This window comes from Euphorbia lathyris, chromosome 1, assembly GCF_963576675.1.
Source record: "Euphorbia lathyris chromosome 1, ddEupLath1.1, whole genome shotgun sequence".
In the NCBI taxonomy this organism is placed as follows: Eukaryota; Viridiplantae; Streptophyta; class Magnoliopsida; order Malpighiales; family Euphorbiaceae; genus Euphorbia; species Euphorbia lathyris.
In genome coordinates this window covers 5480768-5507110 of record NC_088910.1, presented here as the reverse complement: position 1 = coordinate 5507110, position 26343 = coordinate 5480768, and the positions used below count along the sequence as shown (strand labels likewise).

The 26343-nt window shown below is 34.2% G+C and overlaps 1 protein-coding gene across 1 annotated transcript; it reads left to right on the top strand.

Annotated features, from left to right (window-relative positions):
• Window positions 1–15508: 15508 nt before the first annotated feature.
• LOC136205271 (cytochrome P450 726A27-like) lies at window positions 15509–17383 on the top strand. Its single transcript, XM_065996159.1, has 2 exons — window positions 15509–16365; window positions 16781–17383. Exons 1-2 carry the CDS (start codon window positions 15700–15702, stop codon window positions 17225–17227), a joined length of 1113 nt encoding a protein of 370 aa, XP_065852231.1. The 5' UTR covers window positions 15509–15699; the 3' UTR covers window positions 17228–17383.
• Window positions 17384–26343: the final 8960 nt, after the last annotated feature.

Sequence of the window (26343 nt, the reverse complement as noted above, 5' to 3'; positions counted from 1 at the left end):
AGGTTTTTTCTGAACTTACCGAGAATTTATATTCTCGGCCGAGAATCAGACACATAGGGTTTCGACGCCTGATTTCCGCAAGGAAATCAGCGTGTCGCGATCGAGAATTAGGAATCTCGGTCGCGACACGGGAATTTTCTGCACCATCAGACCTGTATCTTCTTCTACCTGTAGACACAGCTTTTCAATATCGAAAAATTGAGTTTCTTCAACTTTTAGAGGTATGATTTTATGCCTTTTCGCATCAAAACAACACCTCATTTCGTCCTAAAATCCTATAAATAAATCATAGAGGATCAAAGTTTTGTTACATTCTTTTCATCTCTATCAGAACAAAATTCTGATTTTCTCAAAACAACATTGTTAACTAAGTTACAGAACCCTTATTCCTTTTCTCAAAATCATGACTACTAAACACAAATCCCCTAGGAAAAATGTTGCTTCAAGCAATAAACATCCCGACTTATCCAAGCGATATGGTGCGCCATTTCCTATCTTCAATCATGATAAAGGCAGGCGCTACTGGAGGCTTCGTTACAAGTTCTTCGTCGGAATGTTATATATGGATGAGTTTTTGAATAAACAACTCGGAATAAGCGATGACATGTGTCGCTATTTGGAACGCTTAGGATGGACAAAATTTGCCAACATGCGATTTCCTATAATTGGCGATTGGATTCTCGAGTTTTTCTGTACCGTTCGTTTCGTTAACAAACGATGGGTGCGTCTTAGTTTTCGTCGAGATAGTGAAATATTTACTTTCGGATATCCCGAGTTGAATGACTGGTTTGGTTTTCCCCCGAGGGACACAATCAAACGTCATCCTAGCAAAGATATGACATCCACAGACATATGGAGAATGCTCACTGGATTATGACGTTCCAATCCTAGACTCGCCTACAATCAATCTTTTCACTCCAATTCAATGATGTATCTACACAAGTTTCTGTGTCACAGTCTGTTCGGTCGCACATTTAGCAGTGTGGTCTGCGACACCGACTTATATGTCCTTGGGGATATATTCTAAGAAAATACAGTTGATTCTTCAAAAATTCTGATGGAGGGTCTTGTTGCCGCTTCTCGATCCAAGGATAAAAAGATTGGATTCAGGAATATAATTTGCGGAATAATTCTCGGTACCAAGGGTACTATTACTGTTCCTTGGAGTGAGGATGAATCTTTTCTGACACTAGACTATGAGTTTTTGGAATATGAAGGTCGTCTTTCGAGCAGGCCCGCATTTTCTTTCTGCACCAAAACGTCAAGCTTTCGTGCAGTTGAAAATTGACCGCTATAGGGCTAGAGAAATCCCGATTGATAGGGATGAGTATATAGAATAGTTTAGGTTTATAAGTTTTATTTTGTAAATATTTATGTATTTTGTGTTATTTAATTTCATTCTTTGTTTTTTATGTTTTGTTTCAATTTTTGTACATATATGTTGATTCAATAAAAATTTCTATTCATTTTAGTTCATTTCTTGATTTGACCATAGTTAATATATATTTGTTCCATTTCCTATGTGATTATGGATAAATCTATACTAAGTCCATTTTATGTTGACCAATTCTAATTATTCTTGCTCAAATGGAAATAGCAAATACTTACAATGAACTAGTATGGTTTTTCTTAATCAACACATATGTTCACACTTAATCAAAATTCATATACTTAATCTATTTTTATTGTGTTCAATACATTCAGATCTAACTCAATTAATTAATGCATGAACTTGTATTTATTTGCACTTAACATGATTCATTTAACTCATATACATAAATGTGCATTAATGTTTCATTAAATCTTATTATGCCATTTATTTCTCTTTATTTTTCTAATTAATAAGGATAAACCTTTGGTTTTCCTTATATTTAATGTTATTCATTTAAGTTTTTAAGTGCAGGTACAGTTTTAATTTAATTCAGGACACAATTAATCAAAAATATTGCACAAACCAAGTCAAAACACACATAATCAGCCACAATTGACCGATTCTCGGCCAAGAATTATATATTCTCGGTAAGTCCAGCAAAATCAGGCCGAATTCAGAGCAAAACATTCTCTGAAATTCGTGTGTTGCAACCGCATTTCATTCCGGATTTTTGACATATTTTTGGCATATTCCCATTCCTACTCAACCTCTACATCTCCCTATATCATCCTATATAAACCTACTCCTTACACAAACCTCACATCACCTCAATTTTTACCCAATCACCTACTCTAAACTCTTCCCTATAAATTACTTTTACTCTTCCCAATTTATTCTTTACCCATGAATAAGAAGAAGACATCAATTTAACCATGAATAAGAAGAAGACATCAATTTCCTTTAGGAATAATGGTGTAACTTATACCATAGATTATGAGGGTATGGGGAATATGTTTGGTTTCCCTATTAGTGATTTTTATGACAAGCCTAAGGATTTTGATAACGACTCTATTTGGCAAACTCTTTCGGATCAAGAATATTTTAACTCCAAAAATACCTCAAGCAAGTTGATTAAGGACAATTGTGTGTTCTTCTTTCACAAATTTCTGAGTTTTTCATTATTTGGTCGTGTTGAGAGCTCCAAAATTCAAGTTCGGGATTTGTTCGTTTTGGATAGTTTGTTTAAGGGTTTGAGGGTTGATAGCATCGGTATGCTATTTGACAATTTATTTCGTGCTTCGAGGGCTCATACCATTCAAGTCCCTCTTGGTAATTTTATCACTGCTATTATTTTGGGAGCACGGGGTGAATTGGCCGATTATGACATGTCCACCTACCATGGGTATGTTCTGATTTTGGACATTTCGGCGCTTGAGAGGGCTCACTTATTACTTACTTCGGTTCCTCCTATTTTTATTTCATATGCTTCTCGTATTGCCCATCTTCGTGGCACTATGGGTGGAGGAGCTTCAAGTTCCTAATTTATAGGTACCAAAGAAGGAGGTGCGACGGAAGGCGAGGAAGATGCACCGCAAGCTCAACCACAACCCCAAGCACCTCAAGATGATGATCCGATGGGTTTAAGGCGGATTTGAACCAAATCAATTTCAATAATCGCCAAATGAATTTACGAATTGATGATTTGGTGGAGAATAATATGGTGATGAATGACAACCTCAATACTTTGAGGCGTGAGCACAGGTCTACTCGGCATCGGATGCTTTCGTTTTTCCGTCGCCGCAATGTGGAAACTTCACCAACACCTCCGGATTCCCCGCCTCATGCTTAGGTTTTATCTTTTCTTTTTATCTTATTATGTTGTTTTTAAATTTCAGTTTGGCACAATATTACTATTTATTATGTTTCATAAAATTTTAATTCTATGTTAAATGCTTTTTATTTGCTAAATTTCTATTTTATTTCGTTTGCTTTATTTCGTTCCTATTTTTCATGTTATATCCATATTTGCACCAATGAGGACATGGTCCAATTTAAGTGTGGGAGGAGATATACATATATCATTTATATACATACGAATAAATGCAACGAATAAATTTGATAAGCAACATTTATAAATGCAACACTTACATTTATAAATGCAACACTTATTTTATGCAAATGCAACATATATTGCAACACAATTTCTTTAACATTATTTTTCATAACTTTACATTTTTATATGTTTAAAAATATTTTAACTTATGATTATTTTTAGGTTATCATTATCCTTAGAAATAATATTTCTATACGGGTAATAATTTTTAAATTTTTTCACAAATCTCCGATACGATTTTAAGTAAAAACGTCTCGAGTGAATGTATTTAAGTTAATAAAATTCTTTATTTTACCTCTATTTTATATCATGCAATTCATGATACAATAAATCTTATTTTAAATTTTCAATTAGGTTTTTAGGCATTAAATTGAACTAACAATTTTAGCTCGGTTTGATTTCGTCTTACATTAACACCAATTGAAGTTTTTAAGGAAACTTTAGCCATAATACATGTTGAATCTTAAGTGAATATAGGATGAATGTGCTATCTTTCTTTTTTCCAATTTACAAATTAAATTTTATAATTCATATTAATTAATCAATTAGTTGAATTCTTAACTTTTGGCAACGATTGAGACCAACCTTATCACAATCGAGGTATGAATGGGAAGAAAATTAAGTACCGTTTACTTTTGGCCACGGTTGCGACCACCCTTATCACAATCGAGGTATGGAAGGAACGTTTAAAAAAAATATATAAATTAAGCGTGTTTAAGTTTAAAGTAACGATTGCGTCCACCCATGGCATGGTCGGTACCTCTTAAGCAAACACTAAGCAATAAAATACGTATACGGTTACGATCAAGACCACCCTTATCTCGGGCGTAACTAGCAAATAAGATTAACTCAAGTACTTATTCATCTAATATATTTCATATATTAGTTTAGGTTTGGGAAAGGAAATTTTGTGCTTTGAAATGCCTTGAGACGAAAGACTCAATAACATGCATGCTTATATCGTCCCGAATACTTCAATTCAAAATTGAAAATACAAGACGAATGATGTATCATATTTATACTAAATTAGTTTGATATTTTGCGTATAAATTTACCATGCGAAGTTAATCTTTTCGGCTTAACTAATTTAAAAAGTAAAACAGAGATATATGTTTTATTTTCATAAAGAGATTAGTTAAAGAATAAATTCAGTGAAATTTTGCTCGGGGACTAGCAAAAGATTAAGTGTGGAGATTTGTTAAGCCCAAAATATACCTAAAATATCATTAATATTTACATCAGTTTTGCTTCGAAGTCATACTATTTATATCTATTTAGAGTACTTTTACATTTGAATATATTTCTTTCTTACAAGGTACCTAAATGTTTGGTAAAATCCAAATAGGAACGAAAAGAGGTTAAAAACAGAATAAAAACCCTACAAAAGGAGTCACAGACGACGAAGATCAATTACACCAAAACGAGGACAAAGACGAAGTCAGAAACAGAGAAAAATGCCAAATTCTTGATCGCGACACGCGTCGTCCAGATCTCCCTCCCTTTCATTCGAAGACCAAATAATTTCTCCCCCATTCTTGGCCGAGAATTTGCATTCTCGGCAAGTTCAGAAATTCCTGGAGAGCCATTCGCACACATTCGTTTTCGACGAAACGCGTTCGTTCGGGTGGATAAAAACATCTCTTCGTAGAGGATACGACCCTTCACAACGGACACGACACTTCAATCACGACTCTTCAACATCTATAAATAAAGAGTTGATGGAGAGTTGGAGATATAGAAAAAAGAGAAGATTAGTATAGAATTAATGCAGGAATTCTGAGTCAAGCGATTCGGAATTTAGAATTCATTTCTATAAAAAACAATATGATGTACACACATTGTTTATTCAATAATTACAAACACAGTAGCATTTAGATTTGTTCATATTAGTTTACATTTTGGTTGTAGCCGATCATATCTCTATTACGAAGTTACATCGAGAAGATTGAGTAGAGGATCAGCCCTGAGTCTGACAAACTCTAACGAAACCCAAGGAAAGGATTGACAACCTGTTCACTTGCAAGCCGTCAAATGTTTTCATACTTCTTGTTCTCTGTAAACTTGTATCAAATTTATATTTCATCTAATAAAGTTCATTCTATTCGATAGATTTTTATGCAGCACTTTGATAAAGGATCCGAAGTGGATGCTGGTGTTTTAATTAAAACGTAGTTAAATTCAAAATCTTTACAAAGAAAGTTTGTTGGACACTTAGGCAAATTGATATCATCAGTAGAGTATCAATTTGATTAAGGTAGCGATCTAACCCGACCGTAGGAGGATTGACTGCAGTTCAAAGCCCTAAAATTAAAGGAATCGACGTTTATTTCATTGTTTTAATTTATGCAAAGTTTAAAGTTGTTTTCTTTGCTTAATGCAAACGAATATATTTATTCACTTTTCTAAAGAACTAAACGTTTCTGTTTTGTAAATTTATCCCTAAATCAGAAGTATTTTCTAACATTTGTTATACTCTATTCTAATTCTTATTCTAGCAATTTCAAAACCAAATCCGATATAACGATTTTCCATATTATAAACCTTAAAAGTAAATTTAACCAATTCAAAATAAGTTTTTATTAAAAAACGTTCCCTATGGGATCGATATCTTTTATTACTACAAGCGTATATCGTGCACTTGCGGAAATCGCTCAACAGTGAAGAATCATGTCTCTTTAAGATGATAACTCTTCAAGTGTTGTCCTGTTCCGTGAAGTAATGTATCGGCAAGTATATATGAGGCGAATGATGAAGAAAGAAGAATAAAGAGGACCGATCCATTTCGATGGCTCTCAAAGGTCCGTGATGCACCTGTGCTTCCTACTGAAACTAGTGCATCAAAAAGGGGTTGTTTATTTAAAGGTGCATGATATATTATCAAACAAACGAGCATTGTAAGATGCATTGGGAAAATACCCAGTTAAGATTATATTTAAATGGAGAGTGTATAAGTCTAACAAGTCCATGTTTGAAGTTAGATGTAGGCATGATGGAACATGTAAATGGCGTGCAAGAGGTATTGTGATACCCTTTTGCGATATATTTAGTCTACGAAGAATGAATGAAATGAAGAAACATGTGTCAGAGATTATATGTTACCACATCACAGACAAGTGGGGAAACGAGTTGCCGGCATAATACTTGTAGATAAGTTTGATCTCGAGGATAGAGTGTATAGACCAAAGTAGGAGTCACATCTATTGAGAATAAAATGAGAGAAAACCGACTAAATTAGAGGTACTGTCCAGTGATGGTTTTACGAGAGACAAGCATCTTTGCAAAGTAGTATTTTCTGCAAAATTAAGTTGTCACAACCATTTTGAACTATTTCTAAGTTTCATTTCGCAAAATGTAGCTATAAACTAACGAAAAAACACATCAAAAGCATAAACCCTAAACCAAAATCGCAGAAACAGAAAAAAAGATAAGTGAGAACCCTAAAACCAAGTGGAAATCGCATAAATAAAGTAATACATACATTCTTGCCGCTTTTTGCCATTGAAATCGATTTGAAAGAAGAAATGCAGAGATTCAATGACGCTAGAAATTTGCACAGATTGGGAATGAAACACACTTCGAGTTCGCAGGCTAAAGATGAAGAAGAAGAAAGGGAAATTTGGCTAAGTTGTTATATATATATAAAGGATATTATGGGCAATTGATAATGAAACTTTCTAGATATGTAAGTTGTTTTTAAATGGGTCTTAATATGTAAACAAGCCTCTAATTTGCCCAGTTTTGTAATTTTTCCTTGTTTTTAAAGTCTATTATTATCAGTATCGTTAAATTTAGTTTAGTTCAACACCATTCATCAGTAGTATTCACTTCAGTTCAGTTCAGTCAAAAAGAACATGGTGTAGTTCTCATAAATATAAAAAAATATAAAAATATATAAAAAATTCCATATTATTCATGAGTTTCTATCGAGATTATTCATAAACATTGTAATCAAGCTTGTTCGTTAACTTGTCCACTCCAACTTGAACCGAGGTTTGTCATGTTAAAACTTTAGGAGTCTCTAAATTACGCCAGCTGCTGATTTCCTTCAAATTTTTGCTGTCGTCATCTTAAAATGGCAGGAATCCATAATATTGTTCCTAACATTAGGCGGTGTGTTTTGACAAATTCAGCTTTGCCAAAATATATTGGCTTTTTCTTCATGTGGCTTACATAAGGGTGCTTTTAATACTTTGCAAGAAGCTAGTTAAGGACCAAAAATGTTTTTATATTAATTTTCGGCATACTTCTTCATTCTGAATGTTTTATGGACATGCAACCTGTTCGTATTACAATGTATTTTTAGTTCACCGATTAAATTAATAAGGTTGTGAGTATTCGAATGATTAATTATCATGATACCATGTCAATGAACCAATTAAACTAAAAACTTAAGGTAATTCTTAAAGCTCAATAATATCTTTTATATTAATTTTCAGTAGTTAAGAAATAATAATAAATAAACTTAATTTTATTATAAAAAATTTAAATTAAATGGTCGTGAGGGGGGTTTACCCACGATACACGAGAGAGAGAGAGGTCCATGATTATAAAAACGTAAATTATAATGTTTCCGACTCGTAATCATCCATTTCCGGGATTCTCGGATTGTTACGCATCAAATATCCCTAACGTTTTGGGTCAGGTGCAATTTTACCCCTAATGTTTGTAGCCAAGAGCAATTTTATCCCTAACCTTGATAAATCGGATAAATTTCAGACACTATTATAAAATACAGTCATTTTTTTCTTTATTTTGCACCAATTGCATATCAATTTTGTAATTTTGCACCAATTTTACCCCAACGTTGATAAATTGGATCAATTTCAGACACTATGATTCATGACCGAGAAGACAGTTTGATGAATTATTTCTCAAATTGACCCAATTTATCAACGTTAGGGGTAAAATTGCTCTTGGCTTCCAACATTAGAGATAAAATTGTACCATTTTAGACGTTAGGGATAAAATTGCTTCTGACCCAAAACATTAGGGGTATTTTTGCACTTTAACCCTTATTTTTGGACTTAATTTTTTTTTAATGGGATGAAAGGGGCCCGAATCATTTCGGGACTAAGGCTCTATTGTTGTTGTTGTTGTTGTTGATGAAAGGGGGTGGGGCAAATGCCCCCTCTGACCCACTACATCCGCCCCTGACTCATCGAATATCCTATTTACCCCTTAACTTTATAATAATGACCGATTTTAATACTGATCCCGACTACACATATGGTATCATATTAATTAAAGCTGATGCGCATTATCTGAGTAGAGAAATGAGTAGTAATTCATAATATTTTCTATAAGCAATATTATTTTTTATTTATAAGCATTCAAAATGAGTCTATCTTTATATTATAATACGATTTTAAATTGATTTCGATTCTCATATGCCTTCATATTATATAAACAAATTTTCAAAACAAGATGATTGCTTTTTTTCTTCTTATTCATTTTCAGTTTGGTTTATAGTAAAAAATATAGTCAGCTTCAGATGTAATGTATTTCAATTTTTTGTATTATATTTAAAGAAACGGTGCTTGGTGACCTAATGTTTTATTAAATTATTATCATGACATAATGCAGCAACATACAATATACAAAGTAAAAGACATGTGTAATATGTATTAATTTTACAACAAAAAAAAAAGTTTAAAGTTGAAAAAACTAGGTAAAAGTCTTAAAAAAGAAAAAAACTAATTTAGTTTCGCATGGGTAGAATTTTTTTATTCAAATGGAGGACGTTTGCTTTTTTGCGATCAGAAAATGAGTGGGGTTCTACGCCTACCAATGAGGGCTAAGTTCACTTCACGGGTTTCCTTTGTGATCCCGACATGCCTAATAGATTGAAGGGAAAATTCTACCGAACGGCAATTAGACCAGCATTGTTATATGGTACGGAGTGTTGGGCAGTGAAACACTGCCACATCCATAAGATGTCGGTGGCGGAGATGCGTATGTTGAGATGGATGTGTGGTCATACGAGAAAGGACTGGGTGCGTAATGAAATAATTAGGACAAAAGTAGGAGTCACATCTATTGAGAATAAAATGAGAGAAAACCGACTAAGGTGGTTTGGTCATGTGAGACGTAGAGCGCTTGATGCGCCGGTTAGGAGAACCGAAGAGTGGCAAAGGGATGTAGTGGTGAGGGGTAGGGGAAGACCTAAGCAAACTTGGAGGAGGGTGATCGAGAGTGATATGAGTTTACTGGGAATTGAGGAAAATATGGTAGTGGATAGGACGGAGTGGAGGGAGCGAATCTGTGTCGCTGACACGGCTTGATTTTCAAGGTTTTATATGATGGTTCATGTTAGCCGACCCCGAATCATTTCGGGACTAAGGCTTTGTTGTTGTTGTTGTTGTTAGAAATCGAACCTCAAACCTGTCAAGCAGAGGTTCAACGCCTTACCACACAGATCAACCCTCATTGGCAACTTATTTACCTTATTAATTAATAGCATTAGGATTTGTGAACAGCTGGACAGTAATTAATTAATATTTGGAGGTCAAATTTAGTCATGCGGTAGGGAATAATTTTTCAAATTCCAACCCATGAGGACTCGATAAACTTCACTTTAGTCTCTCTCAACTTTAGTTTTGTCCAATGTGGAATTTATACATGTTGTTTACTATCTAGTTGCTTCACTTTTGAGACCTTTTGGTTGTTAAAATTCAAGGGACCGAAATTGTAATTTAGAATGGACTTGGTTTGTAATTTTCAAAGGCTAATAGTTTTCTAAATATAATAAAACAAAATGATAAATACACAAACTTTTATTGCCTCACCCTTTGGGCTTCTCTCAACTCACATTACAAAATACATAATATTGGGACTCTATATATAAGAGTTCCATCAAAACATGTAGCCCAATTAATTAAAAAAGACAAAATCTACCATACATTGACTTAGCTAAACAATAAAGACTTAGCTAAACAACAAAGACTTTTTATCCAAAATATGGGTAGAATTTAATTCTAACAATCATGGACTTTAGTAATAATTTTTTTTTATTATTTTCTTAATTTTCTAAATTAAGTTTATTATATATATATATATATATTTAACATGCCCCTTTAAACTTAATTTTCTGTGACTCCTAGTTGAGCTCTCAAATGATCGAACACATCGTACGTTAACGGTTTCGTAAAAATATCTGTAATCTGATCTTGCGTTTTCACGTACTTCAGTGTCACCTTCTTTTGCTCAATGCACTCCCGAATAAAATGATACCTCGTGTCAATGTGTTTACTCCGATCATGAAACACATGATTTTTTGCTAATGCCAATGCAGACTTATTATCGATAAAAATCTTCGTCGGATCTTTTTGAGTCATCTGAAATTCTTCTAGCAATTTTCGGAGCCAAATCGCATGACACACACATGAGGTTGCAGTAACATATTCAGCTTCGTAGGTGGACAACGTCACAATCGCCTGTTTCTTCGAACTCCACGTAAATGCAGTATCACCCAGAAAAAATACAAAACCAATTGTACTTTTTCGGTCATCCTTGTCACCGGCCCAATCACTATCACAGTATCCAACTAATTTGAAATCGTCAGTTTTTGAATAAAGTAATCCCAAATTAGTTGTACCTTTCACGTAACGGAGAATTCTTTTTGCTGCATTCCAATGTGACACAGTTGGGGCTTCCATGTATCGACTTACTAAGCCGACTGCATAGAGAATATCCGGTCTCGTACACGTCAAATATCTGAGACTTCCAACCAAGCTTCGGAATAATGTCGGGTTGACTCTGTCTCCACCTTCATCTTTTGTCAACTTGATTCCACATTCGACTGGCGTGCTGACGGAATTACAATTTTCCATCTTAAACTTCTTTAAGATCTCCTTTGCAAAACCACTTTGAGAAATAAAAATTCCGTCATCATTCTGCTTCACTTCAATGCCAAGATAATATGACATTAGACCAATGTCAGTCATCTTGAACTCACGAGCCATTGTCTTCTTGAACTCCTCAAACATCTTAGGATTGTTCCCTGTAAAAACGAGATCATCCACATACAAACAAACAAGTAACATATCGCCATTTTTCACCTTTGCATACAGGGCATATTCATGTGGGCATTTGACAAAACCATTTTCTTAAAAATATTTGTCAATGCGACTGTTCCAGGCTCGTGGTGCTTGTTTAAGACCATAAAGTGCCTTTTTTAATTTTAGCACTTTATTTTCTTGACCTTTCACAACATACCCAGGTGGTTGCTGGATATAAATTTCCTCTTCTAGATATCCGTTGAGAAATACGGATTTCACGTCCATTTGATGAATTCTCCACCCGTGTTGAGCAGCTACAGAAATTGCCAGTCTGATACTCTCCATTCTGGCAACAGGAGCAAAAACTTCATTGTAGTCAATTCCGGGTCGTTGATTGAACCCTTTCGCCACCAATCTTGCTTTATGTCGGACAATTTCACCGTTTGCATCTTTCTTTGCTTTGAACACCCATTTAACTCCAATGGGTTTTTGACCTGCCGGAAGTGATGTCAGCTCCCATGTTTTATTTTTCTCGATTGAATGAATCTCCTCTTCCATAGCTTTTCTCCATTTTCCATCTTTCATTGCTTCTTCTGGATCTGTTGGTTCATCATTAACAAAATGACAATAAAGAGTTAATTCATCATCGAGATTTCTTGTTACATCATAGAGATCTTTAATAGGTATGAATTTTTTGGCTTTCCGGGCGGATGTTCATCTGAACTGTCTCCATCACTCGAGGATGAACTCGAACTGGATGAGCTTGCTGATGTCGAACTGGTTGCTGGTGTTGTGGCTGCGACTGTGGCTGGTTCTTCCTGATCATTGTCTTTATCCACGAAAGGATAAAAACTGTAGCTGTTTTCTTTTTCACCTGTCCAATCCCAAACTGCTTCTTCATCAATGGTGACATCTCTACTGATTACAATTTTCTGAGTCTGTGGATCGAACATTTTGTACCCTTTGGAATGTTCTGAATAGCCCACAAACAAATATTTCTTGCTTTTATCATCTAGCTTCTTACGTTCTTCATCCGGTACATGGACATGAGCAACACTGCCAAAAACACGCAAATGAGAAATACTGGGTTTTATTCCGCTCCATGCTTCTTGTGGAGTTTGATCCCAAACACTGATAGTTGGCGATCTGTTCAACAGGTAGACAGCACAGTCTACTGCTTCGGCCCATAACTCCTTCGGTAAATTTTTACTTTTTAACATGCTCCTCACCATGTTGAGCACAGTTCTGTTCTTTCTTTCTACTACGCCATTTTGTTGAGGTGATATGGGGACTGAAAGGAAATGACGGATTCCATGTTTTTCACAAAATTGCTTGAAAGAGATGGACATGTATTCACCGCCTCTGTCTGATCTGAGTGCTTTAATAAAATGACCACTTTCTTTCTCCACTTGGACTTTGAATTTTTTAAATGTCTCAAAAACTTCTGTTTTTTCCTTCAAAAAATACACCCAAGTTTTTCTACTATACAACTTCGTCAACTGACATTTCACTGATGTCTCTAGACTCCTCCATAGCCACCACTACATAATCAAATTTTGGTAGTAGTGATCGCATAATTTTTTCAACAATTCTGGACTCTTTAATTTTTTCTCCATACTGCCGCATCTGATTTACGACAGATTTTACTCGGGATGAGTAATCACTAATGGCCTCCGTCTCTTTCATCCTCATCATCTCAAATTCTCCTCTCAGCATCTGTAAATGAACTTTTTTCACTTTCTCCTCCCCTTGAAGAGAAACTCGTAGGATTTCCCATGCTTGTTTGGCGGTCGTAGCTTCGGCTACTTTCTCGAACATTAATTCATCCAAACCTTGATGGATGAGAGTAAGCGCCTTTTGATCGCTTTTGCGATTTTTCTACAGAGTATCTTTTTCTGTCTGTGTCAACGCTGCCTCGTTACCTGGGACTACGTAGCCTTTTTCGACTATATCCCAAACATCTTGACATCCGAGTAACGCCTTCATTCGAATACACCAACTTGAATAATTGGTTTTGGTGAGCTGAGGGTATTGATAAGGAAGTTTGAGACCGTCTGACATTTTTGTAGGGTTTGTTTTGCGGAAGACTGACTCTCGTAACGTGGCTCTGATACCACTTTGTTGAAATTCAAGGGACCGAAATTGTTATTTAGAATGGACTTGGTGTGTAATTTTCAAAGGCTAATAGTTTTCTAAATATAATAAAACAAAATGATAAATACATAAACTTTTATTGCCTCACCCTATGGGCTTCTCTCAACTCACATTACAAAATACATAATATTGGGACTCTATATATAAGAGTTCCATCAAAACATGTAGCCCAATTAATTAAAAAAGACAAAATCTACCATACATTGACTTAGCTAAACAACAAAGACTTAGCTAAACAACAAAGACTTTTTATCCAAAATATGGGTAGAATTTAATTCTAACAATCATGGACTTTAGTAATAATTTTTTTTATTATTTTCTTAATTTTCTAAATTAAGTTTATTATATATATATATATATATATATATATATATATATATATATATTTAACATTGGTAACATAACTCAACAAGGTCTCTCGTTTCTCCTCCATGATTGATCTAAGTAGAGAACTAAGTTTTCTGTTTATGATGTGCATCAATTACTTTATTTCACATGCATTTAAGCAAATTATTAGTAAACATAATAAACATATATAATTATATTAAAAATAAATAAATAAATAATTTATAAATGTTCAAATCTATTATAAAACAAAGAAAAATTGAAACAAAATCAGGCCCGCGTTACATGCTCTCCATCCATTTCTGGATAGTGGTATTACATTTTGCTTTATTGCTTGTGTACAACTCATCCACTTGTTCTTGCCCTGTATATAGCTCATCAAGGCAAGGCTCTGTCATCAGAGCAAATATATGCCACATTACTACCAAAAGCATAGATAAATTAGAATTCAACATGAATAATTATCTAGCAAATACATATAAAAAAATTTGTGGCACATCTAATCGTGGAAATGAGATATACAGGGCAATAATTGAGCTTGCCAAGAGAGATCAACCCTCTAGGACTGAGATTTGGGTGATATATATAAGAATATGAATACATTAATCAGTATATACAACCACTTTATACATACTATTATATGCACTAGCTTTTATAATTCGTTTTTTTGTTATTATGATTAGAGGTTTGAAGGGATAATAGGAAGCCCAAATGGAGTATAAAGACTCCTCCTTCCTATGAGGTATATTGACCGGACCTACATCCATTATCTCTAAACCATGATTGTTTTTTCTGCAAGGATATTTCATCTCTTTAGACTACTTTTGTTGGAAAAAGATGTTTAATTGAATTCAAATTACAAGATTGAAGATGTTATACTTTTTTTTCTACACAATTATATTAATTTTGTATATTATAGATTATGATTGAATACAGATTACAAATTATGTGCATATTACAATTATGATTGAATACACATTACGATTTTTGGTATATACAATTTTATGTGCACGTTTATTTCATGCATAATTGAGGTAAAAACATGAAAATTACTTATATTGCATGGTGAATAAAAATAAGAAAATAGCTTCTAAGCCACATTGAATTAAAAAAATTATCATCTTAACATCAATACAAACACAAATAATAAACAAAATCTGTCCTCTCAATAAATATACTTGGGCAAAATTGATTAAAGCATATGTTATCTGAAGCATGCTACAACTACAAACTTAAATATGCAAATTGTCATTGTCTGAAAAACTGTCATTGTCTGAAAGAGTTATGGGCTTTGCGCAACGCTGTTAGACACTAGTGCCCGTCCATATATGTTAGCATTAAAAATTTACTAGTATTAGCTCTCTATGTTACGTAATCTTCCTATATATTAGCATAAAAAAATTTATTAGCATTGTGTAAAAGAAAAAAAACAAAAAAAAAATTCATCTATGGTAAGTTTTTCACTATATAATAGGATAAGGAATTTGAAAGAACACATTCATACAACAATTATCATAAAAATGGAGTTTCAAATACCCTCTTTTCTCATCCTCTTTAGCTGCCTCATTTTAACATTAATCATATGGAAGAAAATAAATAAGGACTCAAATCCTCCTCCTGGGCCATGGAAATTTCCTCTTTTAGGTAACATTCCTCAATTACTCCGCGGTCTGCCCCATGAAAGCCTCCGAGATTTGGCTAAAATTTATGGCTCTGTAATGAGCATTCAACAAGGCCAAATCCCGGCAGTTGTGTTTTCTTCGGTAGAAACAGCCAACCAAGTCCTCAAAATTCAGGGCGACCTATTCAGTGAACGTCCACGTCTCCTCTCCCGAGAAATTGCAAGTTACAATTACATGGACATGGCATCTGCGCCATATGGAGATTATTGGAGACAAATAAGGAAAATTACAACACTCCAATTTCTTAGTCCGAAAAGGATATTATCCTTCCAATCAGTCCGAGAAGAACAAATATCAAATTTCATAAAATTGCTTGGTTCTAAAGAGGGGTCATCTGTCAATCTTCCGAGAATCATCTCAGATTTGATTGATAATATTTTTCTGATAACCATATTGGGTAAGAATGGGGAAAGTGAACAAACTATATTACCTATGTTAGAAAATATGCAGAAGGAAGTAATTGCTGGTATTGCTTCTGATTTATTCCCTTCCTTGAAATTCTTACTTGATTTTCTAAGTGGAGCAAAGTCAAGAATGCAGAAAGTGCACAAAGACACAGACAATGTACTTGAAGACATCATAAATGAACACAGAAATCAAACCAGCTTTGGAGATAACTTTTTGGATCTTCTTTTGAATCAACAGAAAAATGGAGAACGGGAATTTCCATTAACAAACCAAAGCATCAAAGCAAATATTCTGGTGAGTATTTACTTATAATTAACATCCAAAGATTAAATGACTAGTTTTATTAGGAAAAAAAAATATTAAGAACATTCTTATTGTCCTTGTTATTTTCAAATTTTTCTCTTAACAGTTGAAATGTTGTATTTGTCTCTTAAACTTGCTTAAACTAAAATGGACTTGTAAGATTACACTTTTAGTAAGTTAAGAGAGCTATTTGCATTTTTATTAGAGATACCTCATATATCTCATAAATATTGGCACTGAAATTGTAGTGTTTTGTACTTATGTTCACATCTTACTAATTGATAAGTAGAGACTTAAAGTGTGCCATTATAATTGATTCCATGGTTCGACCAATAATTGATATGTTTTTACTTTAACTAAACTCTAGTCAATTGAGCAAGTTCTAACACAGTACATAAATTTGTAGCAAATGTTCGGTGCGAGGAAGACAGCCTTTAAAGCTCTGGAAGGGTCTATTGCAGAGCTGATGAAGAACCCAAAAGTAATGAGAAAAGCACAAGAAGAGGTGAGGAGAGTCTTTGGAGAAAAGGGAAAAGTGGAGGAATCAAGAATTCAAGAATTAAAATACTTGAAATCAGTTATTAAAGAAACTCTTAGATTACATCCACCAATAACCTTCATTTTCAGACAATGCAAGGAAAGAACAAAAATTATGGGATACGATATTCGCCCCAAAACTACAATTATGGTTAACGCTTGGGCAATTGGAAGAGACCCAATTGTTTGGAATGAACCTGAAAAGTTCTATCCAGAAAGATTTGAAGATAGTCAAATAGATTATAGAGGTGGAAATATGGAACTAATACCATTGGTGCAGGAAAAAGAATATGTCCAGCAATTACTTTGGCCATAACGTATGTGGAGCTTCTGCTTGCAAACTTACTATATCATTTTGATTGGAAACTACCTGATGGAATCACACCTGCCAATCTTGATATGACTGAAATTTTTCATGGTACCTTCAAAAGAAAAGAACATCTTAACATGATTCCCATTCCATTTTCTCCATTGTCTCAAGATCAGGCCAAGAAAATTACATCTTCAGAATTCATGGAATAAGATGTTAGTTCCTTCTTATTTCCTACTTCTTGTGTTGGTTTCTCTCTTTCAAATAATGTCTTGTCAAAAAAATTATATGATATTTAATGACAAGGCCAGTTGCTAGTGCTCATTGATTGTGGTGCTTTAATGGAAGCACAGTTCAACATTTTTTAGACAATTAATGAAACTTCTACATTAGAATAAAGAATGAGCCAAAAATATAGAAAAAGACAACAAAATCATACACCGAAGAATTATCTCAAAACACAAACCAAAATAGAAAACAAATACACGGTCGAATGACATGTATTTTTAATACATATGCTCTTCAAAAAATTTATTATCTAGAATTTATAAGTTTCCATATAAAAGTAAAAAATTGCAAACAGAAAAGCATAGATCTAGAGAACTTAAGAAATGGAAAACCATATTGGAAAAAATTGGAACTTACAAATGCAATTTTGGAAAAGGGTAATATGAGGAAATGAATATTGGTTGTCAAAATACTTCATTTTTATCTTCGTGGTGCGCCGAATCTTCTGAATAAGAACAAACATATTCTAGAAAAACAATGAACGAATATATTGAGAGGAAAATTAAAAGAGTACAAGGGATGTTAGAAGGTCTAACCATAGTTATTGAATGGTTACACCATATAGAAAGGATAAAAAAATGGGTTAATACAAATAATTGAATGGCTAAGTGCATATTAAGAGGAATATGGAGACTTTGAATTGTTCAGAATATCCATTTACCGCGTGATAAATTTGGTTTTGGTAACGGAATAAAACACCACACCGTTATAAATACGCGGTATTTGTAAGGGGTCCAAACTACAACGACTATTATTAGTAACTCGCTAAACTTCACCCGTAACAAATAGTCCAATAAAATTGACATGACTAGTCTTTGTGTAACATGCTTTCGCAATGACCTCTACAAATATAGGTTTCTCAACTATCAAACCAGAATGTGTCACTAGTAAGGGGTTACTAACCACGTTTTTTCTACTAATATTTTGTTATACTAAGTAAACGCAATGTTATAAAAAAACAATAGGTGATAGTCAGGCAAATAGGGCCCTCGGGGACTAAATGGGTTTGTTTTTCTATATTTTCTTTATTTGTTAATAAACAATATTATGTGTTTTTCTATCGTTGATTCGACACACGAATGCCGCTAGCTAACTGTAGGCTCTGATACCAACTGACGCAGCGGGAATATGGATAAATGTTAACTATCGTTGATTCGACACACGAATGTCGCTAGCTAACCGTAGTCTCTCAAACCAACTGACGTAGTAGGAATATAGATAAATGTTAACTATTGTTGATTCGACATACGAATGCCGGTAGCTAATCATAGGCCCTGATACCAACTCACGCAGTGGGAATATAGATAAGCGTTAACTATCATTGATTCCACACACGAATGTCGTTAGCTAACCGTAGGCTCTGATACTAACTGACGCAGTGGGAAATTAGATAAATGTTTGCTATCATTGATTCGACACACAATGCCACTAGCTAACCTTCAAAAGTCGTTGATTCATAAGAATGCCGATAATTCGAAAAGAAAATGGAAAACTCTCTCAAATTTTATTCATCTAAAGTCTCCTAAAAAAAAGAAAAACTTGCCTTTATATAGGCTTATAGAAAAGAAAGAAAAATAGGAAAAAAAGATAATTAATCCAAGTGTGAAAAGGAAAATAGACAAGTCTAGGTGCATCGAAAATATAAACTTTTATCTATTTTGTCTATTTGTCTTTTCCAAGATCCGTTCATCGTTATTTCATATAGAAAGGAATTAAATAAATGTACCTATGGTTGATGAACTAATCTACCGTTGTAAACGAAGTGCCCACATGGATGTCAAGTCAATCACAAACACAAACAAGAAATCAAAACTGAAACTTAGTAATCAACCAAATAGCAATCTAAGTGTAGATTGCCTCTAACAGTATCCACACGAATATAAGAAACAGATTGAAGAGAGTGAATAATTTAATCGAGTGAGAGACGAGAAGAAATCCTATTCCTCTATATTGTGTTTTCCGAAATTTACATACTAGGGTGGTCTATTTATAGTGCTCAATTAATTAAATCTCAATTTTATTAGGTTTAGTAAATTAGAATCCTAAACAATTTAGTTATTCTATTTAGACAATTATTCTATTTATTAAACATTATCTTATATCTAATAAAATATATTTAATAAATATTATCCTAATCCCATTAGGATAATTAATTAGGATATGATAATAATAAAGATAAATAATCACATTATATTATCTAACCAATATTATTTCTTTAATTGATTTAACCATAATGTAATCTAACCATATATTTCTCTAAATAAATCAACTAAAAAACCCTAATTTATTCACTACATAATTCGCCCCTCCCATGTCTCTCCGTTAAATTACTATTCCATCATTCGGTCTTAATTCCTGTGTGGCCTAGGTTCTTACTGAAGCTAGCCGTATATGTTTATTTAAATTAATTCAACTAGATCAATTTAATCCTAAACATATAACAGAATGGGTGCGTAAACTGTTTTATCAGAATCATCACATTCCCCTAGAGCGATAACGTTTACCTTTCAGTGTTAGGTCTAGTATAATTCGATCATTCCTCAGCTATATCAGTAGATGAATTCGTAACTATGGAATATGTCAGGTTACATATAATGAGACGTCTGTTTTACTTGTTCAGATAGAATTAACTCTAAATAGACAGGTTAAGTGAAATCTCCATTTACACTCTTAACCCTATCACATTGCAAGGGTTTCAGTTAATTCTTCCACAAGAGGCCCATAGATATATCTCCTATCTATTAGGAGTGATGAATGCTCAATCTAACATTAATTATCTTGCAATTACTTTATATGATATCCAACTCTGCTCTCACACACCCTAGAGTCCCCCCTGTAGTGGATCATGCTCGCACAGAATCAAAGCATCGCACTCCATCATCCAGAATCACTAGTTAATGTTTATTTGAGTCTGAGGATTACTTATACTTACTAATACCATTTGAGATGAAACAGGTGACACTAGATAAATCCATCCATCCTATTATCTCAAGTCGAGTCCCAAATCCTAATGAAATCCTTCACATGATCCTTGTAACTGTCTAGATATCTCCATATGTAAAGCTTGTGAGATCAGCTCTCTGTTCATAATAGAAAACATTATTACATGCAAGTCTCAATAGCATTATGTCAATCCCTAAAAACATATTACTTGACTAGGGCTGTTTTAAGTTTATCAGTTTTATTATAAAGTTATGTCTCACTTTATACTTTTATGAACACTTTATTATTACTTAAATAAACTTCGAGATTTCTTTTATTTAACTTAATTAGCTCTGATAAAAGATAAATGTCTTTATATAGTTAAACTTACTATATCACAAAACAAACGATAATGAACAATTCATTTACAACTGGTTTATATCCTACAACAATTGACTATATGACACTAAACGCCAACATCTTCCACTTGGACTAAAACCAATTATTTCTATAAACATTCTCATAATCGTTCGCATGACGATCATGAACCTTTTGGGGGTAAGACATTCTTTAAATGGATCTATAAGATTGTCCCATCATTGGCAGTCTTTTAATTCTCACATCTACAATTGTTGTTGTCTTTCGAAAAGATAGTAATGAATGGGGTAGTGTTTGGATGTAGTATGAGACTGCGGGTCCTTAGCAATAGCAACAAATCTATTATTAATCTCATTAAAAATGCCAGGTACCGCGCCTAGTTAATTAATAAACCTCCATTCCAAACTTCCCTTTTAGCTGCTTTCGAAGCTGCTATATACTCTGTTTTTACTACAAGAAAAAACAGTTTACCAAGGACTTCATGTCGTCGGTATTTAGCATTTTTCCGCTAGTAAAAGTCATTACTGATGACTTACCATCCAAACAGGCGTTCAAGGCAATTCCTCCGTTGGTAAAAAAATAACCATCGACAAAGCCATTGTCATTGGCATTTACGACGACAATTTCGTCGGTAACTTCTAGGAAAAGAATCTAAACATATGATACTTCTCACAGTTACTAATGTCTACTATCATTGGTAAGTCATGGGTAACCTGAAATCGTTGGTAAGCCATCAGTAAAGTTTAACCATAATATGGCACCAATAATATTAGACAGTACGTTGTCGGTAATTTTTTAGGCTATATTTTGGTACGAAATTATTGTCATTGGTAATATCATTCGCAATTATATAAATATTGGATGTTATATTTTTGGCATAAAATTATAATCGTCAATATGTCGGTAGAAATGTATAAATTTTGAAAATATAATCGTAGAATATGTCATTGGTACTGTATATATACCGAATACATACAAGACAGCAACACAGATGAACAAAGTCTTTTACATTCACATTTCCATCGTAAACTTAGATAAACAAAAACAAAATAGACTTGCACATTCGTCAAATTCAGGGGATACGTTATGTTCTGCAACAATTATACAAAGTGTCAAAAGAGACTTTAACTATTGTCCAATGCTTGGGTTTGGAGGTGCTACCCAGATTGGCTGCCCACCAGCATTGAGTCGGGTTCATGTTTTGTCAAAGTGTCAACAGCGGTACACAATTTCTTCCCTCCTGTGATTATATATCATGAATAATAGTTTTAGTGACCACTTAGAGATCCAATTCAAAATACCATATCTAAAAAAGAGGACTAAATAGTTGAAGAAACGTTTAGCTACTACTCTAAATTTGGACGCAGAAAAGTTTATAAGATGTCTAACTAGACATGCATATTAAACAGATTGTCTATATAAATCGTAATGTCGTCAGTATTTTTTTTATGTCATTGCTAAGATGTTGGTATTTTTTAGAATTAAAAGTTAAAATAACCTTAAACTTAGTTGCCAATATAAAATTAGCTTAAATTTAAGTATATGTATTAGTTCAACAAAAAAAAAACCCTTAAGTTGTTAATTTTGATAAATTACTCTAAATTTTATAAAAAAATTGGTATCAAAATTAATTATATCTAGGTCAATTTGTCAAAAATTACAAATTTGAGAACTAAATTGATACCTAAACTTTGATTTTGACAATCATTCTTACCAAATTTAAAGACTAATTTAACCACTAATTCTATTTTTTTAATATAGTTTTGGAATTTTTGAAGCTATGTCATTAGTATGTTCTCTGTAATACCAACGACATGGCATTGACACATACTGTCATTAAAATTTCCAATGACAAAAGTCGTTTGTAATATATGTCGTTGGTAAGTCATTTGTATTTTATAGGTATATTCGTTTATAATGTTGGTAGAATGATTTTGTACGTAAATTGTAGGTATGTCGTTGGTACTAACCACGACATATATGTCACTGGTAAATTGTCATCGGTAAACTGTTATTTTCTTGTAGTGTTTGATTTTTGGCTCGGCCATCGTTTCCTACTTGGAACTATTCTAGCTAACCGTACCTCTTTCAGAATAAACTTGTATTTTGTGATTATTATACGTGATGAGGGGAATAATATATTCGAGGTGAAGGCGTCAATGATCCATATGTTGCAAGCAGTGGTTCAGTACGAAGGTTTGGCTCCTGAGGATCCACACAGCCATATACAAGATTTCCTGATTATGTGCGATACTTTCCAAAATGCAAGAGATGTGATGGACGATGTGATCAGACTAAAGTTGTTCCCATTTACACTAAAGGATCGAGCAAAGCAATGGCTAAAAAACATACAGCCAATAACCATTCGTACTTGGTGTTAGGCATGAATTTGACTATAATTTAACATATTATTTATGATGAATTAAGGGTGTTTTGAGGGTTAAATTACGTAAAAGAATGTCTTATAAGTGTTTTTATGCAGATTGGGAAAGATTAAGTCAAACAGACTATAAGCATCCTATTTTGCACAAACTATGAGGAGATGAGCAACCTATGATCCAGCGGTCTAACGCTGCGTTTCTGATGACGGATGGCGACTTGACAGGAGGCATGAGCGGCAGGCAGGAAAGGCAGGAAAAGAGCAGTTAAAAGAAGCATCATGACAAGAGTGTTCGACCCTTGAGTGTTCAAGGGTCAAAAGTATCTTAACCACTTCTAGTAATCTAGGATCTATGAAAAATTTATTTGGTTTTGTAATATTTTATCACATACTTTCGGTATCGTTGTAGACACCGAGTCGGAGGACCTGTGACGAAAACCTAAAAACAGGATGGTTGAAGTGGTCGATTCCGGAAGTTTTGAAAAACAAAAAAAAATATAAACATAATAAGCAAGAAAAGTTACGGCGGGTCGCTGTTGTCGATCGGATGGCTCGCGAATGCTTAGCGGCACGGTGCGAGTGCTTAGCGGCAGCCGACGCGCGTTCGACGACAGTCGGACGCCCGCTCGACAGCACGAAGCGCGGGCTCGACGTCCGTCGGACGCACGCTTCCAGCCACGAATGGCACACGCTCGACGTCCGACCGATGCACGGGCCCGGCAGCGCGGTGCGCGCGCTCGTCGGCCACGGGGCGTGTGTGCCCGGTAGCGCGGAACGCGCGTTCGGCGGCCACGACGCGTGGGCACCCGACGGCACGGAACGCGCGCTCAACAGCCACGGGACGTGCGCGCCCCGACGGCCGTTGGGCAAGCGCCCAACAACGTCGGGCGAACGCCCAACGTTCGTTGGGCGAACGCCCAACGGCAGTTGGGCACGCGCCCAACCTTGCGTTGGGCGGCCGCCCAACTATTGTTGGGCGATCGCCCAACAATGTTGGGCGATAGCCCAACGGAAGGTTGGGCGGCCGCCCAACATGCCTTGGGCGGCCGCCCAACCCTCTTGGGCGACGCCCGATTTTGCTCGGGCGTCGTCCATTCTTCCGGGGATCCGTTTTTCTATAAAAGGCACGGATCCCCATACATTTTAAAGGGGTGATTCTTTGGAGCTTTCTCACTCTAAACATTTTTAGGGAGAGAAAGTCAATTTTTTGGAGAAAATATTTTTTTTCCCAAAAAAATCCAAATTTTCCCAAAGTTAAATTTTTACTAAAAAACACAAAAAACCGGAAAATCACGACTCGTGGAATCAATCGGCTTCGACTGTCAGATACCGAACTTAAGGTATTATCCGAGGACTAGACTCGTTTTATTTTATTTAATTTATTTCTTTTCCTTTATTAATTTTTATGTTATAATTTTATTTATTTAGCTATTTATTTATTTACCATGTTTTATTTAATTTTGCGTATTTATTTAATTTTCGTCTCGTGTTGAATAAAATTTGGTTTTGTTTTAAAATAAAAACCTCGTTTTGATATCCCAATACGAACCGTGATCCGATAAAAAGGTAGTTCGGGTATTAAAAACGTTGTAATTATAAGCTTTTTAAAAAAAATATTTCCGAATAACGTTTTAAAATAAAAACGTCGTTTTAGGAACTTTCGTTATTGACTATGATCCATTTTTGGTAGTTCGGAAATCTAAAATGATTGAATTAGACTTAATTTAAAGCTTTTGAATAAATCTGGAAATAATTGGAGTGTTGCTGTAATTTTCCGTTTTCTGTCACTAAAGGCTGTTTACCGACGGAATTTCCGTCGGTAAATCTGCTGGAATGTAAAAAATGTTGTTTTGGTCCCTCTTTCTCAACTTTTAAGCTTTTAATCCTTTGTACATATATGTATATTTATGTAATAAACATTTTCAAATTATTTTTGGATAGTTGGTACATATAGTTATTTATGATATTTATATATCATTTTTTTGATTTAATCTAATATAAGTATATGTATATATATCTTTTTCTTTTTCCTTCATTTAAATGATAATGGATTTTATTTTAAAATGATATTTATTTGGGTGTTTTGGGAGTGATTAATTAGTAGACATTTTGTGGATAAATGGGTATTATTTTGATATTTAAACTACATTATGTATGTATATATATAGTTTTGGGCTATTTGGGTTATATTAGTTATTATTAGATAAAACTATTTTGGGGACAAATAATATTTTCTTATTTAGGGGTTTTATTTATTATTTTCACATATTTAAAGTAAAAATGTATTATATTTAGTATTTTCATTATTATTCCTTATATATGTATTATATAGTATCTTTTCACTTACCCTTATTTCATGTTCCTTTTTTTTTGGCTAAAATGTATATATATACCTATATTATTTTCTTTATTCTTTGGACATTTATGGGTCCATATTTCAAATGGGCTTTATTTGGGAGTGAATTTTGATTTAATATGCTTATTATTGTAATTATGACAAGTAAAGAGTCCATTGAGTAAAAAGGGAAAAATAAATCACAAAAAGAGTTTTCAATTTAATTATTTAAACTAAATCGTTCCAACGGCGATTCCGGTGAACTTCATCAAACGGGGTTTTAAAACGCACCTAAATCGTTCCAACGGCGATTAAGGTGCGAACCATGTAAATGAACTAGTTTTGGGGGAAATAAGTTAGTATAAAATTAACATGCAACACGACATGTAAATCACATCGTAAATAAATCAATTCTTTCTTCTCCCCCTCTCTCTTGTATACTTTAAATTTATGCAAAATGGGTGATTCTTTACCAAATTGGCTTTCAATAATATATGCTCAAAACGGTTTTCAAAACGAGAAAGAAAAGGTTTCAAATGAATTTTAAACTTAAAGAAATATGCGATTAGTCTGTTATCGCCTAACATGCTGAGTAGGAGGCCGGTGGTTCATAACCGGGCGGTGTCGGAGTGCCTAGTAGCCTTTCTCCGGAAAGGAGCTAGCCTTCTCGGCTCGTACCTAAATTTCCCGAACCCTCACCGGTCTCCCGCAACGGATCGGTGTTCATTTTCCCATTCGTGGGTGGCATCTCTTCCATACTCCGAGCTCCGGTCCTGCCGAGCAGCTTGATTCCACGATTGGTTGCTTTCGGCGCCAATC